The sequence below is a fragment of the Lepidothrix coronata genome, unplaced genomic scaffold (assembly GCF_001604755.1).
Source record: "Lepidothrix coronata isolate B3197 unplaced genomic scaffold, Lepidothrix_coronata-1.0 Scaffold27, whole genome shotgun sequence".
In the NCBI taxonomy this organism is placed as follows: Eukaryota; Metazoa; Chordata; class Aves; order Passeriformes; family Pipridae; genus Lepidothrix; species Lepidothrix coronata.
Genome location: NW_016690207.1, coordinates 5,599,239 through 5,617,654, shown reverse-complemented (window position 1 = coordinate 5,617,654; position 18,416 = coordinate 5,599,239). Strand labels below are relative to the sequence as shown.

The 18,416-nt window shown below is 53.1% G+C and overlaps 1 protein-coding gene across 1 annotated transcript in view; it reads left to right on the top strand.

Moving 5' to 3' along the window:
- Positions 1 to 18,416, top strand: part of KIRREL3 (kin of IRRE like 3 (Drosophila)) — a 358,478-nt gene that overhangs the window by 297,902 nt on the left and 42,160 nt on the right. The window contains exons 5-7 of the mRNA XM_017809453.1: positions 6,443 to 6,600; positions 10,157 to 10,307; positions 16,230 to 16,335. Coding sequence (XP_017664942.1) covers positions 6,443 to 6,600; positions 10,157 to 10,307; positions 16,230 to 16,335 — 415 coding nt within the window. The remainder of the gene's footprint in view (positions 1 to 6,442; positions 6,601 to 10,156; positions 10,308 to 16,229; positions 16,336 to 18,416) is intronic.

The window sequence follows — 18,416 nt, the reverse complement described above, 5'->3', positions numbered from 1 at the left end:
TTCTTTCTCCCCCAGCATCCAAATTTTCCTTCTTTTTCCTTCACCTTCTCCCAGTTCTTCCACTGCAACCAGTCACAGCCTCCCAGCCTTCATTTTGCCAATTAAACAAGCCAACCTCTGCTGATCTGACCTGGTAGGAGAGCTGCTCCTTTCCTTTGATCAGCCCCCCTGAGTTCAGCATCCACGAGTGTGGCCAAGCCCCACCCAGGATCTCAAGAGCATCGTGCAGAGCAACACCAGTGGCCCCTCCAAAACACCCCCAAGGCTGGTGGGGAAAGCAGGCATTGGCTGGGAAGAGGAGGCAGTTCCCTGCAGTGATCAAACGGAGAAGAGGATGTTCCCACCCCAAGTGATGCACAGAAACGATACAACAGCTAATTAACTCTTCATTTTGCTGAATATCATTAACACTGTCAAAGTCACCCCCCCTCCCGAGTCTTGCTACGTTGACCCCCTTTTGGATTAGGACAGGATCACGGATTCATGGAATATTTTGGGTTGGGAGGGAACTTTAAAGGCCATCTAGTCCAGCCCCCCTGCCGTGAGGGGCAACCACTAGATCCTGTTGCTGAGAGGCTCAGGATCTTCCAGGGAAGGTGAGGAGCCCAGAGGCTGTGGGTTGAATCCTGCTCCAACCCCAGGCACCTTGCCAGCCAGCAAACCTGCACTCCAAGTGCCCCAGTGTGCAGCAGAGATGGGATTTGCAAAGGCAACCCCTGTTTGCAGGGTTTGTATTCCCAAGTCTTCCCCAGAGCAAGCGGCTGAGCGAGGGTCAGGGCAGTGCCAGCTGCAGTCACGCCCAGCAAGTGTTCTGTGGTGCCCTCATAAGCCTGACTTGTCTACAAGAGCTGAACATCCCTCTCTGACAAGCTGGATGCGGTGTCTGAATACACAAACACTTCTCTGCACCAGAGCAAAGCTCCCAGATGCACAGGAGGGTTGGCTGAGCCAACTGAATCCCTCCAGGCTGGCTCCCTGGGGCTTCCCCTGCCTTCCTTAGTGTGGAGACAAAACACAGGAGCAAAGGTGCCCTTGTTCAGCTTGGCTCCTTCATCTCTGAGGGGCTGCACGTTCTCACTGGGAGGCAGCTCTGCCACCAGGTACCACTGGGGAGGCTGAGGATGCTTTTTATTCATCAGAGAATCATAGAATCCCAAAATGGATTGGGTTGTAGGAGTATCCTTAAAGCTCATCTCATGGGCAGGGACACCTCCCACTAGCCCAGGTTGCTCCAAGCCCTGTCCAACCTGGCCTTGGGCACTTCCAGGGACCCAGGGGCAGCCACAGCTTCTCTGGGCAACCTGTGCCGGGGCCTCCCCACCCTCACAGCCAAGAATTCCTTCCCAATCTCCCATCTATCCCTGCCCTCCTGCAGTGGGAAGCCATTTCCTGTGTCCTGTCCCTCCATCCCTTGTCCCAAGTCCCTCTCCAGCTGTCCTGGAGCCCCTTTAGGCACTGGGAGGGGCTCTGAGGTCTCCCCTGAGCTTTCTCTTCTCCAGGTGAACCCCCCCAGCTGATTTACACTTAGTCTTTTAGCCTTGGGGCCAGGAGGCACCTTCCAGTGTTTGTGATCCCCAAGAGCATCCTCTGGTCACTGTTATTTATTTACCACCCACGTGAGATGAGCCTAGAGCCCTGAGTGGCACAGACCCCGTGGGGAAGGGAAGCCCTGAAGTTGAGCAGTGCCTTATCCAAGGGATCTCCTTCCTCTGGGGACACTTGTGCTGGGTCTAACCCCAGCTGAACATTCCTGGCAGGTATTTGGCTCAGGGCAATCCTCAGGGGCCCCTCAGCACCTGCCTCTCCAACCCAGCTGCTGGGTGGCCCTTCCCCACCAGGGAGTGTTTGGGGTTGAAGAGGTTGGTGCCCAGAGGAGGAGGCTGGTTCCACAAACCCAGCAGCGAGGAGGTACCAGCCAGAACAACAACAGAAAAACAGCCTTAATTAGGGAAAATGTACTGGTGGCTGGAGGGCTTTTTGCTTCCTTCACTTCCAGGACCTGGCTGCTGGAGGATCCTGTTATCTCAGTAAATATTTTTAATAATTGAGGTTCTGTTTGCCTTCCACATCATTGTCCAGCTGCCGGGAGCGTTTAAAGGCATCCATGTCATTCCTTACTCAGAGCCAGTGTTAGCCTGGGGTGTCAGTCCAGCACTGAGAATTCCGTGTGGGCTCACTGATTAATCAGGGAAGTCATGCAGGGTGGGACAGAGTGCAGGAAAACCTCTAACAGCTCATTTAAAAAGTTGCTGAATGCACAGCCCAGGAGCACCATCGTTTAATTGAGTTTCTTTATGCTGATGTGCTGTAAGATGGACTTTTCCAAAGGGCAAGGAGCAGACCCCAAGCTGTCCCTGCCCATCCAGGCAGCCCACAGCTATGGAGAATGGATTAATACCTGTCCAAGACTGATTTAAAAATATTCATCAGTTCCTGTGTTTTGACAGAAAAGGAGGGGTTTGGTGGGGAGCAGCTTGTCATCGTTTGTTTGGAAAGTTTTGTCTGCAGTGAAGGGAGGGACAAGTTCTCCAGCTGAGGGGCTGAAACCTTCTGTCTCACTGCCCACCCCTGAAGGTCTCTAAACAATGTCCATTTGGGGATTATCTGTCTGGACTCCCATTCCTTAAACAGCTCCATGGCACAGAATCACTGAGGCTGGAAAAGCCCTCTGGGACCATCGAGTCACACCATTAACCCAGCACTGCCGTGTTCCCCAAGTGCCACATCCACACAGCTTTTGAACCCCTCCAGGCATGGGGACTCCACCACTGCCCTGGGCAGCCCATTCCAATGCTTGACCATCTTTGCAGTGAAGAAATTTTTCCTGACATCCAATCTAAACCTTCCCTGGTGCAACTCAGGGCCGTTTCCATCCAGTTCTCTGTTCCTGTTCTTGTGGGCTTGAGCCATCCTGGGTCCCTTCTCCTTCATTTTAAGCTTTCCAGCCATGTGTGGGTTAACTCCATTTGCATGGCTGTCAGGAATAACCCCCCTTGCAACCCCAAACAAGTCTTCCTATTTATATCCCTGGTTTAATCAGGAAGGCTAGTGCTTCCAGAGCTACGTGATTAAAAATTAGGAGACCGGATTCTGTAGTGGTGCCTTATAATAACAACCAATCCTGGGAGCACAGTGGATGAATAATGGATCATGGCTCTGTGCTACCAGCTTCTTTCTTCTTCTCCCCTTTTTATCTTCCATTCTTCTCTTCCTCCTCCTCCTCTTCCTCCTCCTCCTCCTCCTCCTCCTCCTCCTTCTTCTCCTCCTCCTGCTCCTTTCCCAGGCTGGAGTTGAAATGGGGAAGGAAGGAATACATCCATCCTTCATTTTGCAGGAGTTAGAGAGACATCACTGATTCCTCTTCATCAGACCCTCCTCCCCAGCCAGATCCCCTCTCTGGGAGCCTGGAGACATCAATAATTCAGGGCTACGTGGAGAACTGGGACTCACAACCACTTACTTGGGAAGACATAACCAGGACCCCTCCTCTCCTCATTGCCATAAACAGCTCCCCAAATCTGGCTGCTGCTCCAGCAGAGTGAAACAGGAACAAAACAGTAAAAAACAAGGATTTTTGTCACTGGGCAGACAAGTGGTTCCATGTTTGTCTGCGTGGTGTTGTCCCCTATCCCATGATATCCCCTCATGGGCAGCTAAGGGACAGGTGGACTGTGTTGCAGGGGTGATGTTGCTGCAAGAACACCAGAAAAAAAGTCAGGAATATCAAACATCCCACCATAAAAGTTCCTTCATAAATTCCAGTTCTTCAGAGAAGGGCCTGTGGGTTGTTTTTTTCCCTGCTCCACAAGATGAATTTTCAGTACTTTACAAGCCGAGGTCAAATTCAATTAATGGCTTCACTGAGGGGAAAAGAACTATTGAAAAATATCAGACTTGTTTTTCAACAGTACAAACTCATCCAATGAAAGGGTGTTTTAAAAAAAGAAATTAAAATGAATCCTTCCTTAATAGTTAAAACACCAGAACGGAGCAGAATCGTTCCCATTTTCGTATTTCGTTGACAGACGTTTCAACCAACCCAAACCACAGATTTTCACTCCTTTTTCCACTCTCGTAGCCTGAGAAAAAAAAAAATGTACATTTTGGATCCATGTAGAAAAGCATTTTTTTTTTTCCCCAGTCCTTGAGTTCCACCCACTGAGCTGAAAAATCCCATTACTGGCAGCTCTTGGCTCTGTGTGTGTGTGTGTGTGTGTGCCCAGCGGGGTGTGCCCTGCCCGCCAGTCCTGGGCTGGGGCATCCTCAGGGAACGTGATCCCTCCCCATCTCCCACACCCTGGAGGAGCCAGAGAGGAGTTTTTAAGTGTTTCTTGTCCAGCTACAAGGCAGGGGCAGTTCGGGAGCAGAGACAGACTCGGGGATTTTGAGGAGGGTTTGGCCGACTGTGGTACGGATGTTGTGTGGCTCAGCTTGGGAAGGGGGAGCAGCACCAACTTGGAACAAAACCAGCTCCCCTTTGGTGGAAAATGGGCACATTTCCCCTGCTGCATCCCCTCTGGAAGGATGCTGGAGGTAGGAGGGTTTGCCACCCGCTTCTGAGACATTTCTTCCTAAATCCTTTACTAGCACGAGCTGTTCTGCCTGGGCAAGAGGGGCTGAAGCAGGGATGGCTTTCCACTGTGTCTCTTACATTCCTCAGGGCTTCCCAATCCCTCGGGGGCTCCAGGAGCTCCCAAACAGGCCCTGCATGGATCTGTAGCAAGACCAGCCTTTGATTTCCCAAAGGACGTGGATGGGAAGAGCTAAATACCTTTGGGTAGTGATTTGGACCTGAAGGGCTCTCAGCGTGGGGGTTCACAGCAGCTTTGGGCAACAGGTGGGCCAGGAGGTTCCCTGCTGTTTCCTTGGAATAGTGCATTGCATATGTGAGGCTGGGAATGCTGTGACAGAGCCAGGGAGTGAGGGTTGAACTTGGGTGTCACAGAGCAGAAGTAAAAGTTCATTTGTCTTATTAAGGCAGGAACTTTTTATCTGCTGATGAAACACCCACTGATGGTCAGTAAGACCACATGGTTCACTTCTGCAGAGCACAGCTTGGAACAGGCTGGAGTTCCCACCCATCCCTGGAGGGGTTTAAAAGCCATGTAGATGTGGCACCTGGAGATATGGATTAGTGGTGGGCTTGGCAGTGCTGGGTTAACTTTGGACTCAATGGTCTTAGAGATCTTTTCCACGCTAGATAATTCTGTGATTCCATGAAGAGCTGGACTGACAGCTGTGCAGAGCTCTCCATCCCCAGAGCAGGTCCTGGCTGGAGCAGACCCCTCAGGGTGGTAGAGATGAAAGGTCTTCTTGGCAGGATTAAAGCCCGGTCCCTCTCTCCATCTGGATTTCCCATCTCTTACCATGCTGGGGATCCTTAGACATGCCAGGCTAGTCCCAAAAGAGGAGACCATGCTCAAGTGCCCCTCATCTGCTTCCCTGTTTCCACCTCCCCCTGTCTCTGGCACGAAATGCTTCCCAGCACAGTGAAGATGCCCAGGGGGGACAAAGCCCCGTCCTGTACCTGCAGCCCCACACGGGCTGTCAGTGCTTCCAGAGAAGGCTGAGAATGTCTCTGTGACACCCCTGGCAAGACCTGCTTTCACAGAGGGAGGTGCTGAGGAGCCTCCCCGTGTCAGAGGGAGGGGTCCCACAGCCCCCTGTGTGTGAGAGCAGCACAGACCAGGAGCAGGAGTGACGGGGAAATCAAAGCAGAGCAGGGAGCGCTCGGGGGTTCCTCCATCCCTCCGTGACCAAGGGCTGCTGGGGAGCCCTCTTCAAAGGCACCAGTCTGGAGATCACACTCCTGATGCCCAGAACAAGTTATTCCCCTGAGCGCTATAGGTAACAATCCAAATCCAGCTTTTCTTTCCCTTCTCCCTCAAAACACCCTCACCTTCCTCCCCCTTTCCAGCCAGAGGAACAGGGGTCACACCTCCTCCCCTCCAAGCACCGTATCCTGCGTCCAGCAGCAGCCAGAGATCCCTGGGAGGAGCACAAGAGCAGGAACAGCAAGCAGGGATATTTAGTTCAAGCAGGGATGCTGCTTTCAAGTGCTCACCATCCTCCCCCAGCTTGCAGCTCAGGGACAGCCAGGGCTTTGAGGATTTAGTAGCTCTTGGTGGATTTATCTACCACAGACCTGATCCCTCACACTCCTGCAAAGCTCCCAGGCACCTGACCCGTGTCCCCTCGAAACCTCACCAGTTCCTGCTGCTGTAGTTCAAATCTGGGGCACAGCTTTCACATGAGCAGCAAAAGACAAGTGGCTGTGATGTGAAGAGAGGGGGTTGGATGCTGCCACAGCCACATCCAAACCATCTGCAGAGGTCTGAGAGGTCACAGGCCAGTCCTGGCAGCGCAGACCCCACAGGTGACTCCAGAGAGGTTGGTTTCGTGCTTCAAATGACATTGTCTCCTCTGGGCTCTTTCTCTGCAGTTCCTCCAGATGATCCTGTCATTATGGGGGGGCCCATCATCAGCCTGAGAGCAGGAGACCCCCTGAACCTGACCTGCCACGCTGACAATGCCAAACCAGCAGCCTCCATCATCTGGATGAGGAGGGGAGAAGTCATCAATGGAGCCACCTACTCCAAGGTGAGGCAGGATGGGGCTGGGGACACGGGCTGTGCTCTGCCCTGGCTCCAGAAGGGGTACCGGGCCTGGCACTGCTTCAACACAACCCCAAAATATCTGGGGCAGCACCCTCAGCTCTGCAGAGCTCAGATCTCAGCCCTCATCCTTCCCCATGGGAGGCTGGGAGGAGAACAGTCAGGAGGATGCACGTGAGAAATCACAAACTGTCACCAAAGTGAGCTCTGCTCTGAATTTGGCTTTTTTTATACCTTGTCATCCCCTGGCATGGCCAGTCCTCCCCCTGCCACCCTCCCTGGGTGTGATGTTAAAGCTTCATCCACAACCCCTGACCCAGCTCCAAAGGTGGTTGCAGTGACATATGTCCCTTCCTCCCACTGCAGTTTTCCATGAAAAATTGTCAGGGCTGTTGGCATTTTTTAATTTAGACAGAAAGGCTTTATTGGGTCATAAAGGAAGTCATCAAAGAGCATCAGCAGCACACTCAGCTGGGCCCCCACATGTTCTCCTGTTTACGGGCGCCTGATGTCTGGTGAGCGCGAGAGACTCGGGAACACTTGACATTTCTAATGAAAATTTCTAAAGAGCAAAATCCGAGACCTAAAATGGGTCAGTTTGCAGCCATTTGTAATGCAAGCAAACTTCAAAGGCGGCAGCCAGAGCCATTCCTCAACCTCCCGGAGATCTTTAATAAACATTTCACCCCCTGCCGCCGCTGTGAAGCCTCCACCCAGCCCCATTCCGGCACATCCCGATCTCCTTGGGAAAGCAGAGGAGCCAGAACACCCTCCTTGCCTCCTCCTCCTCCTCCTCAGCACCTCGGCTGAGGCTGAGCCACTTCCCTGCAGCCCATGGAGGAGCAGAGGGGGAACTGCCCCACCTCCCTGCGTGCGGGGAGAGAGGCAGCACTAATTAAAGCCAGAGAGATCCGACCTCTCCCTCTCTCAAATCAAGTGGAATTAATTAAAATCCAGGCCGTTGACATGCAGTTGTTTGTAGCTCATTCCTTTCCCCTCCACTGACAGTCCTGCAGACTGACAGGCCCCGGGCAGACAACTTTTGAGCCCTTTCCCTTTCAGAGCCACAGGCAATGGGGAGCAGGGAAGGAGGAATGTCCCTCCTTTAAAGTATTTCCAACAAAAAAAAAAAACCTTCCAAAGCAGAGCTTTCCAGGCTGCAGCTCCACCTCACACACAGCACAGACATTTCCATGGCATTTTAAGCAGCTAGCAGGGATGGGCTGGGAGGGGAGCCCTGTTCTGCACAGGGGAGCATCTTCCACTCCTCCTGGAGTCAGGAAAACCTCCCTTTCTGAGGCTGAACCTTTGTTTTCCCCTGACTTGCTGGAGGTTTCCATGAGGCCCTTCCACATTAAAAAAGAAAATCAGCCTTCAGAAAAACTTACAGCCAAGTTTAGGTGTTTTTTGAATGGGAAGTTTTGATTTTTGGGGTCTGAGAAACTTTTCCCTTTCTAAGCTCCCTTTAAAATAATTCCCAGATTTTCCTCTTTCTGCTTTTTCAAAAAACCCAAAACCTAACCCAGCTCTCCTTTGATCCAGATATTCCAGCCAACCATAAAGAAACCCTGTTCAGGTTCCTGTTTGCCTGGAACCATTTGTGCTGAGGGAGAACTTCTTTGTTATCCTGAATTTCCAGTCCACCAACTGATCCATTTGCAGCCCCCTGCAATTCCAGCCTGGCAGCACAGAACAGCCAGAGCTGACTGAAACCCCCCTGATCCCTGTTGAAGCAGACAGGGAATGTTATAGGATCCTGCAGGATTTTGAGGCTAAACCCAGATAGGGGGAGAATTTCTGCACAGAATTGGGGTTCACCCCATCCCCAGCACAGCAGTGGGGCTGTTCCAGAAGGGAGGGGCACACAGGGTGACAGCAGAGCAAGGACAGGGCACATCCTGCATTTGTGTGTCCAGAGATGGACAACAAGGGGCTGGAGAACCAGGAGGGGAAGGAACTGGAGCACCAGGAGCTGCTGAGGGAGCTGGGGGGGCTCAGCCTGGAGAAAAGGAGGCTCAGGGGGGACCTTCTGGCTCTGCAACCCCCTGACAGGAGGGGGGAGCCAGGGGAGAGTCAGGCTCTGCTCCCAGGGAACAAGGGACAGGACAAGGGGAAATGGTCTCAAGTTATGCCAGTGGAGGTTTAGATTGCATATTGAGGAAAATTTCTTCACTGAAAAGGTGACCAGACATTGGAACGGGCTGCCCAGGGGGGTGGTGGAATCCTCATCCCTGGAAGTGTTCAAAAAACCTGTGGCTGTGGTGGAGGGGGGGATGGTTTAGTGAGGGACCTGTCAGTGCTGGGTTAAGGGTTGGACTCAGTGATCTCAGAAGGCTTTTCCAGCCCTAATGACTCTGTGATTCTGGGCTGACTGTGGTGACAATTGCTCATCATGGTTCCTTGTCTCCCGTGCCAGGAGGCACAGACCTGTGTGCATGCAGGCTGTGCCACAGTGAGCCCAGGGAAAGGATTAGCCGGGAATCACAGAATCATTTAGGTCGGAAAACCCCTCAGAGCCCATCCAGTCCAACCATCAGCTCAGCACTGCCAAGGCCACCAGGAACCCACGTCCCCAAGTGCCACATCCACACGTCTGCTGACACAAGTTTATCACTCAATAAACCCCTTGTCTTACATTGCGAGCAGCAAACTTCAAAGGTACAGACTTAGAGGGAAAAAATGCCTGGCAGGGTCCGAAATCCAGAGTGTTGATAAACCAGAGAGAGGCCAGAGGTCAGGGAATGATTAAAAGACTGAAAACCACACAACATCTTGAGAGCCTGCGAGGGCTGCAGGGGTTTGATTTATCAAAGGCAGGGCTATGGGGTGACGTGACCACAGTCTGTAAGAACTGTAAGAACTTGCAGGAGGATTAGGGGTTGGGAAGGGAGGGCTCCCAAGCTCCTGGGCTCCTGATAGATGCATGGCAGGGCACCAGGGCTGAAGTCAAAGGCAGATGAATCCAGGGAAGAGACACAGTGCCAAGGCTGAGCAGGCAGACCAGGTTAACCCCTGCTGTGCCAGGCTTGGGAGTTTGTCTCTCTGGCATCCACAGGTGCCCTCAGTGATCACCAGCCCAAGTGGGGATGATTTACCACAGGCTGGTTCAGACCACAGCACAGCAGCCATGGCTGGGGTCAGTCCGTGCTGCTGGCACCACTCATTCCTGTGGGAAGAGCCCAGGTAGCTTTGTGCACTCACCTGCAGGAGGTGACAGCAGGGTCAACACTCCATTTGCCTCTGGCTCCCTCTTTCCTGGGATGGTGGGTGATGTATCTCACTTGGAGCTGTGCTCCCCAGGTCTAGGCACAGCAGGGCTGGAGGGAAACAGATGGGAGTTAAGAGCCCAATTCCCAGGGAAGAGCAGTGAAATTTGTCTTTGTTATTCCCCCAAGGCTTTTGGCAATCCCAGCCAGAGGAATTGTTATTGCAGGGACCTGCTTGGCTGAGAAGCTCGTACTGTGCCTGCGGAGCCTGGAATGGGAAAGGGGGCCCTCTCCGGTAGGAAACTGCCTTTCCTGATCCCTTTTTCCCCCTTACAGACACTTCTCCGTGATGGCAAGAGGGAGAGCATCATGAGCACCCTTTTCATCGCCCCCTCTGACATCGAGAACGGGGAGAGCATCGTGTGCCGCGCCACCAACAAAGCCATTCCCAGCGGGAAGGAGACCTCGGTCACCATCGACATCCAGCGTGAGTTCACAGCCAGCTGAGCTACCTCTGGGCACTGGGACACCCCAGCCTGCCAGCCCTCTCCATGCCTGGGGCTGTCCACACAGCTCTGACCTCAGGCAGGAGCAGGATGCTGGGATTGGGGGTTTCCTTTTACTGGGATTTACTGGCACGTTGTAAGTCACGGCCAGAAGATCTCATGTCCTGGGCTCCCTGGGGCTCAGGAACACCCCTACCACAGGGACATCCTGCTTCCCAACATTTGTGTTTGTGTCCCTGGTTTTGAGCACAAGCAGCACCAGCTGCCCTGCTCTGGTGGCCCCACTGTGCCCCCGGGGATCTTTGGAGCAGAGATGGATCCCAAAGGGTTCTGGATGAGCAAACAGCACCTCTGGGCACAGCCAGCAGTGGAGATAAGGCTCAGTAAAATCTCTGGTGCAAAATCACGTGTTTCCAGCCTTACAAGCAGTTCACTGGTAGGGTTTTTGTATCATTCTCTGCTGGGATGGCGTGTGAGACTCCTGATCGGGGGAAGTGTCCCCCCCGTGACACACAGGCAGCACCAGTCACCACCTCATGGGGACAGCTGTGTCTGAAGAGCCATATCCTTCACCCTTTACTTTAAATCCACAGAGCAAAATCTTCTTTCCTCCAAAATTCACATTTCACAGGCCTCTTCCCTCCTCCTCTGCAGTAGCTGTTGCTCTCAGGCTCACCCTGACCCCCTCCAGACGGGCTCCATTTGCACACCCAGTTCCTGCAGCTGTATTTACCCACAATTTGCAAGAGCAGGGTGTTCAATATTAACATGCCAGCTGCTTTCCAGAGTCCAATTAAAACTGGCTGAACAAACTCAAGCACAGCAGAAAATTCACCATTTAAGACTTGCAGCTTTGGCTGCCGGAAGATTACCGGGCTCTTGGGTTGCTGGCTGCATGTCCTGACAGAACTGGGCAGATAAAATGAGATAATAGCCTGGGTTATTTCACAGCCAGCAAACAGTTACAATGGCTGGAGACACACTCACACTCACACAAACAACACAGAGCTGGAGACATCATTACACTGGGTACAGTGCGGGCAGGGGACGTGAGCTGAATCCCTGAGCCCCGTGGAATCTGCTTGGGAAAGAGAGAGACCCAATAAAGAACACCAATTTCCACTCTGAGCCATTAAATGCTCCATGCTGTGAATGTAACAACAATAATATCCTACCCAGCTAATAAAAGTATGTTGTTCCTAATGAGGGCTAATGAGGATATCAATCTCCCAAAGCTGGATGGGTGATGGAGAGAGAGAAAAGTACCAAGATGGATTAACCAGGCTGAGGTGGGATGGATTTTGACCCTGGTGCAAGAGCCAGCTCTAGCTGCATCTAGTCATAGTATCATGGAATCATTAAGGCTGGAAAAGACCTCTAAAATAATTAAGTGCAGCTACTAACCCAGCTTTAGTCCCTTAGGTTTCACTCCCAACTTGGTAGACAACCAACTGCATTGACTTTGCAAAGAGCTAAAGGTGCTTTTCTGAAGCAAAAAAATTATCTGGGCCACTCATTTTTTCCTGGGGAATTGTCCTGGGAAGGCAGGGTGGACTGTGAACTCCTCTGCACCACCCTGGCAACAAGAGGGGGTCCTGCCCACGGGTCTTCTTCCAACATCTAGCAGAGAAGCAGCACCCTGGGGGGAAAAGAAGTGGTTTCTGCAAGAATAAGGAAAAGCAGGCTGCAGTTGTTGCCTAGGGAGCTCTTCCCAGCCTGGCACAACCTGCTTCATCCCCCTGGACCCTGCACTCTCCACCTCCACTGGTAGGTTGAACTCACACCACAGGAAACGTTACCCAGCTGCACAGTTCGAAAGAGATGGCCTTGCAAAATAATCCCAGGGAACCAAAAATAATCCTTCCCAGGAAGCAGCAGCCTGGTAAATCACTCCTCCTGCTTTATTTCATTTGCAACTCAAAGGAACATCAGAAACTCTCACAGGCAGCAGAAAAACGCCAGGGTGGGGGTTATTCTTACGGAGGCTGTGAACGTGGTGGGAGGAATTATCCTCTTTCAGCTGGTGCAAAGTCAAAGTTGGGCTCCCATCAATCTCATGCCTGACCATCTTAGCAGCAATGAAATAGCTGAGTCATAAACCCCTCCCCTTCCAAGTATAAAAATAAAGGGAGGGTGGGGGGAAAGAACTGGAAAAAAAACCCCAGCGCGGGGTCTGTAATGGAAACACTAAGCGGCTCCAGCTGGAACATCTGTTCAATGTGATTTCCGTTCCACCAGCCACATCAAAGTCAGCCTCCTGTGAGTTATGCACCGAACATCACAAGTGGGATTAAAATCATGTTTAATAGTTTGATATGCCATAAACTATTTATACTGCAGGAGCCCAGTGGCTCCGTGGAAACGCACACCCGGCGTGCCGGGCTGGGGAGGAGCGGGGTTATTGCTTATCCAAAGCCATTTGCTCCAAGCCTCGGCACACACATGTGCACTCGCTCATTTTTACACCTTTTTCTGTCATGGCAAGAAGGGATTTGGCTGCATCTGTGTGGTTTTGCAGGAGGTGGGAGGAGGAGAAGGGAAGTGGAGGGTGATGAGGGCCACATGGCTGTGCTGGAGGGTCTCCCGCTGCGTTTATCCTTGGAGCTTTGGAGTATCTGATTCCCTTTTGTGCTTGCCACGGGGGAGTGGAAAGCCCAGGGCTGAAGAGGCATCTTTGCCTTAGAGAAGAGGTTTGGAAGGGCTTTGCCCACAGGGGAGAGGAGCACGGAGAGGGATTTGCACCTGGCAGTACAAGAGCCAGGAGGGTGCCTGCAGCCCGTGGCCCCTCCCGAGGTGCTGAGATAAAACCACGGGAGATGAGGGGTGTGCCAAGGTGCCCCCGGGCTGAGGGGCGGGTCCCGGGGCGATGCCATCCCCGGGCGTGCGAGCGCTCGCAGCCGCTCCTCCCGCCGCCCGTGGGCTGGCTCCGTCTGATCCCATCATTCATATTAATAACAAGAAGCCGGGCAGGAATTATAATTGTAACCGAGTGGAATTACATCCTGATGAGTTACAATTTGTGTCTTTTTTCCCTTTAAAATGCCCCGAAACACGCTGGCACACACAAACCCGCGCTGTCCGCGGCACCCGCGACGTTCGAAAGCCCGATCCCGTTCTTGAAAGGCGAGATCAAAGACTTTAATTCATTTCCTTTGCTCTTTTTTTTCCCCCCCTTTTTTTTGTCTTTTTAATCTTTTTCATTATTATTATTTTGAGTGCAAGAGGGAGCCGGGCTCATTTCAATACAAAGAGGCTTCTCGGTAAATCGTAGGCACAGCTCCTAACCCATCAAACAATGGGGAAGCTACTAAAGAGAAGTGTGATTCATATTTAACAAAGGAAGGTGATTAGCTGTTGTTGTCTAACAATAGGGAAGTGTCAGGATGCCTGGGAATGAATTAGGAGCCCGCTATACATCTCTGGGCTGCAATGCGAGGGAAGCTCATTTATATTCCCAACTGCGCCCATCTTTATTGTCATTTGAATTGCACATTTTAAAATGAAATTAGGGTAAATTGAAAATACCTATAATTTCCCCGTCATAATTTCCCATCAGGAAGGCAGGTGGCTTTGCTCGCAACAAAGTCGGGCTCCGGCTGGGTAAATACCACGGGGCGGAGGAGGAGGCGCTGGAATGCTGCTGGAATGCTGCTGGAACGCTGCTGGAACGCCGCCTTTCCCACTCCCCTCCCGCCCAGCCGACGGCACTGCCGAGGCCACCTCCAGGACTCCCCTTCTGGTGACCTCGCTGCGAGGATGGTCCCAACCCATCCCACACCTCACAGGGCTGCTGAGGATGCTGATGCCCCAGGATGCCCAGTCAGAGGAAGGTCACTCCGGCAGGACCTTGACTGGGGAATGCTGGAGGAAGCTGCCAGAGGGAGAAGCCAGCAGGGAAACTTTCATCCCTATTTAAACACAGCAACGCTTCCTGGGCTTGGTTACAGCCATGGCTTCACAGTGTCCCAGCAAGTAGCCAAGAGGGCCAATGGATCCTGGCCTGGCTCAGGAAGAGTGTGGCAGCAGGAGCAGGGAAGGGATTGTTGGCCTGGACTGAGCGCTGGTGAGGCCACCCCTGGAGTGCTGTGTCCAGTTCTGGGCCCTCAGCTCAGGAAGGACATGGAGGGGCTGGAGCAGGTCCAGGGAAGGGAACAGAGCTGGGGAAGGGACTGGAGCACAAGTGCTGTGAGGAGAGGCTGAGGGAGCTGGGGGGGCTCAGCCTGGAGAAGAGGAGGCTCAGGGGAGACCTCCTGACTCTCTGCAACTCCCTGACAGGAGGGGGGAGCCAGGTGGGGGTCGGGCTCTTCTCCCAGGAACCAGCAGCAGGACAAGAGGGCTGGGTCTTCAGCTGTGCCAGGGGAGGTTTAGGTTGGATATTAGGAAGAAATTCTTTCCAGACAGAGGGATCAGCCATTGGAATGGGCTGGGCAGGGAAGGGGTGGAGTCACCATTCCTGGAGGTGTTGAAGGTGAGACTGGATGTGGCATCAGTGCCATGGGCTGGGAACCACGGAGGGGTTGGATCAGGGGTTGGACTTGATGATCTCAGAGGTCTTTTCCAACCCAGCTGATTCCCTGATTCTGTGATTCTATGAAATCGAGCCCTGGCCCTGTGGCACTGACCCTGCTCCCAGCTCTGGGAGCCCAACCACCCCCTGGGCCACTGGGTACTAACCAGCTTCTCTGCCCCCCTGCCCTGCCAGCTGCAGCCTTTCCCCATTTTCCAGCAGGGAAGGATTTTGCTGGGATATTTAGGAAGTGGAGAGAGGCAGCAGGTAGAGGCAAACACATAACATGGCCTATTTTAGGATATATTTTTGCATATGTGCATCATCCCACCTCGAGGGCAGCAGAGCCCCTCACTTGGTCTATGAGCCCCAACACACTCTGCCATGGGACAACTGGTTCTTCAGGCACCCAAAAAACCCTCAACAAGGCCATTTCTTTCTGCTTTTTCCCCTCAAAGGAGATCCCATGTTTAAAACTTAAAGCTGGAGGTCTGACACCACCTCACCCCCAGAAATCATGAAAAATTAAAACAGGTCTGGATATTCTTATTCCCATCTTAACATTGCACCCGTTTCTATCTTGCTTTCATCGGCTCTTTCCTGAATTTTATTTGCTGCTGAAGCATTTTGATGCTTTTCATGTGAAAAGGAGAGAAACTGAGCAGCAGTTGGGAGACTGGAGTGGCCTGTGACACGAGTAAGGCCTTGGCAGAGATGATTAAGCTGATGAAAGAGCAGAAATGCCACTTTCAGCTTAGAGGAAAGACAAAAGATCATCATTACACAGCGAGATATTAAATGGGAGCATCTCAAAGCAGGCGAGTTTATGTCCTTAAATGGGAATCAGAGCCAGCAGTCACACTTTTGAAGTGAACTGTTACATCCAGTGGCATCTGTGGCTCCTCTTCCTGCCTTATTCACTGAAATCCTCCAAGAGAAGAGCATTCATGGCATCAGCCTGTGTGACAACCATTAGATGGCTTTCAACTGAAAAATGGCTTCCCACTGCCAGAGGGCAGGGTTAGATGGGATATTGGGAAGGAATTGTTCTCTGGGAGGGTGGGGAGGCCCTGGCACAGGTTGCCCAGAGAAGCTGTGGCTGCCCCATCCCTGGGAGTGTCCAAGGCCAGGCTGGATGGGGCTTAGAGCAACCTGGGCTAGTGGGAGGTGTCCCTGCCCATGGCAGGGGGTGGAATGGGAGGAGCTTTAAGGTCCCTCCCAACCCAAGCCATTCCGGGATCCTGTGATATCACAGCATCAAGGAGTCTCACCGCTCCTGACAAGCTTTTCTTACAGCCAAATTTTGCTTTCCAGACTGAGAGCCTGGCAGGCAGCAGGCAGGGGGATGCTGTACCGTGTCTTTGGGTCTCTCAAGGGCTTGTCCCTCTCTTTGCAGACCCACCCCTGGTGAACTTGTCCGTGGAGCCGCAGCCGGTGCTCGAGGACAACACTGTGAAGTTCCACTGCTCGGCCAAGGCCAACCCCGCCGTCACCCAGTACAGGTAAGGTGACCCCCTCTCACCCACCACACACCTCACTCCAGCCCTCTGCTGGGAGCACCTCACCTTCCCCCCTCCAAAGCTTCGCTCCAGGTGACTGAGAGCGCTCAGCACCTCCGGTTGTGATTCCTGGTGGCCGTTCCACTGCCCCCCGTGTTTCCCAGTGCGTGGTGCTCGCTGTGGCTCATCCCCACAGCCTCTGCTTGGGGGATGCAGTGGCTGGAGCCAGCCCCTGCTCCCTGCAGAGCAGCAGAGCCCTGCTGTGGCTCGGTCCTTGTCCCAGCATCCCCCCTCCGGCGGCTCCCTGATGCCTTGATGATGTTGTTACACGTCGAGAGGCTCCGCTCGCCACCGTTCTGCTGCATTCAGCAACTCCTCAGCCAGGGATTCATCGGGTTTGGAGTGGATTAAGAGGCCTGGCACCGAGCTGGCGGAGCCATCTGTTTGGGGACATAACGAGCGCCGAGTGAAAAGTCTATTATGGAAAAATTCCTGCCTTTTTTTTTCCGAACGCTCTTTTATGGCTCGAACAATGCAGCTCCCTCCCCGTCTCCGTGTAACCCTTAAGCGACCACCGTGAGCCTCTCCATCCCCAGGGAGCCTCTCCATCCCCGGGGAGCCTCTCCATCCCCAGGGAGCCTCTCCATCCCCAGGGAGCCTCTCCATCCCCAGCAGAGTGGAGCTGAGCTCAGAAGGGCCAGAGCAGAGTGGCTGGGCTGGAGGTGTGTGGGGTTCCATGCGGGACAGGCTCTCCTTGAGTGGGATGTTCTCCTCGAGTGGGTGGGATCAGCACTGCTGGCAGGGTCTGCAGTGCCCCTGCAGTGGCCACACCGAGCTCAGAGCAGGTCATGAGTGGTTGAGAACTGCGGGAGGAGAAAATGAGTCGCTTGCAGCTGTGGGAGGTCTGGGGGATCCCTGCCTGCACCCCCTGTGCTGACCCAGCTCCAAACCTCCCTTGGTCCTCCTCTTTTTTCTGTAAGCAGTGACAGGACCCAAGGGAACAGCTGGAGCTGTGTCAGGGCAGGCTCAGGTTGGATCTCAGGCAAAGGTTCTTCCCCCAGAGGCTGGTTGGGCACTGCCCAGGCTCCCCAGGGCAGTGGGCACAGCCCCAAGGCTGCCAGAGCTCCAGGAGGGTTTGGATGATCCTCTGGGGCACAGGGTGGGATTGCTGGGGTGTCTGTGCAGAGCTGGATGATCCTCGTGAGTCCCTTCCAACTCAGGGCATTCTGTGATTCCATGATTACTCATCCAGGCTTGGTGAGCGGGTCTCCGAGCTCAGCCCTCCCCTGCTCTCCGTGTCACATTCCGTCGTCACTGCAGGTGAGCAGATGGCTCTGCACCGAGCAGTCACTGCCATGGGCCCTTGGGAATGTGTGTGAGGGCTGATACGTTGGAAAACACCCTACTTACAAAGGTTTTTGGTCTAAGTAGACAAAATATGGGTATGGAAAGCAAGGCAGGTTGTCGGCACACTTTGGGAGAAGAGACCATTGTGCAACCAGGTACATCCCCATCCCAGCACCACCAGCAGCAGCTCATCCCTCCTGCCTGGAAGCCCTTAGTGTGCACAGGCTCACCATCCATTCTGGCTTTGCAGCAGCATCCATGGATAATAAGAGAGGAGGCACCTCCAGGGACAGGTCCTCGTGACCCACCTCCTGTTAGGCTCGTACAGCTTAATTAGTACAATCGAGTTTCCTGGTAGGAACGATTCCTTCCAGCTGGATATCAGCACAACAAAGCAATAATTGTGTTGCTGGTTACACAGAAGAGTTATTAATTTGAGAAGTCAATTAATGTCAAAGATACAAATAGCCCTGGTTTAGTATTTACAGTTAGGAGGAAAATGAAGTGTGTGACGGGCTGGGTGAAGGACCCACGTGGCTCTGACTCCAGCACTGATTCTGGTACAGCCCAAGGCAAAACAACCCCCTCTGGCCAAGGAACCAGACAGTGGCAAGAGCCTGGCAAAAGTTCTGCTCCATCAGCCTGATCCTCAACAGTGGGACCTTCCACATCAGCCCTGAACCCACATCAGCCCTGAACCCACATCAGCCCTGAACCCAGCCTGGGCTGGAGCAGCT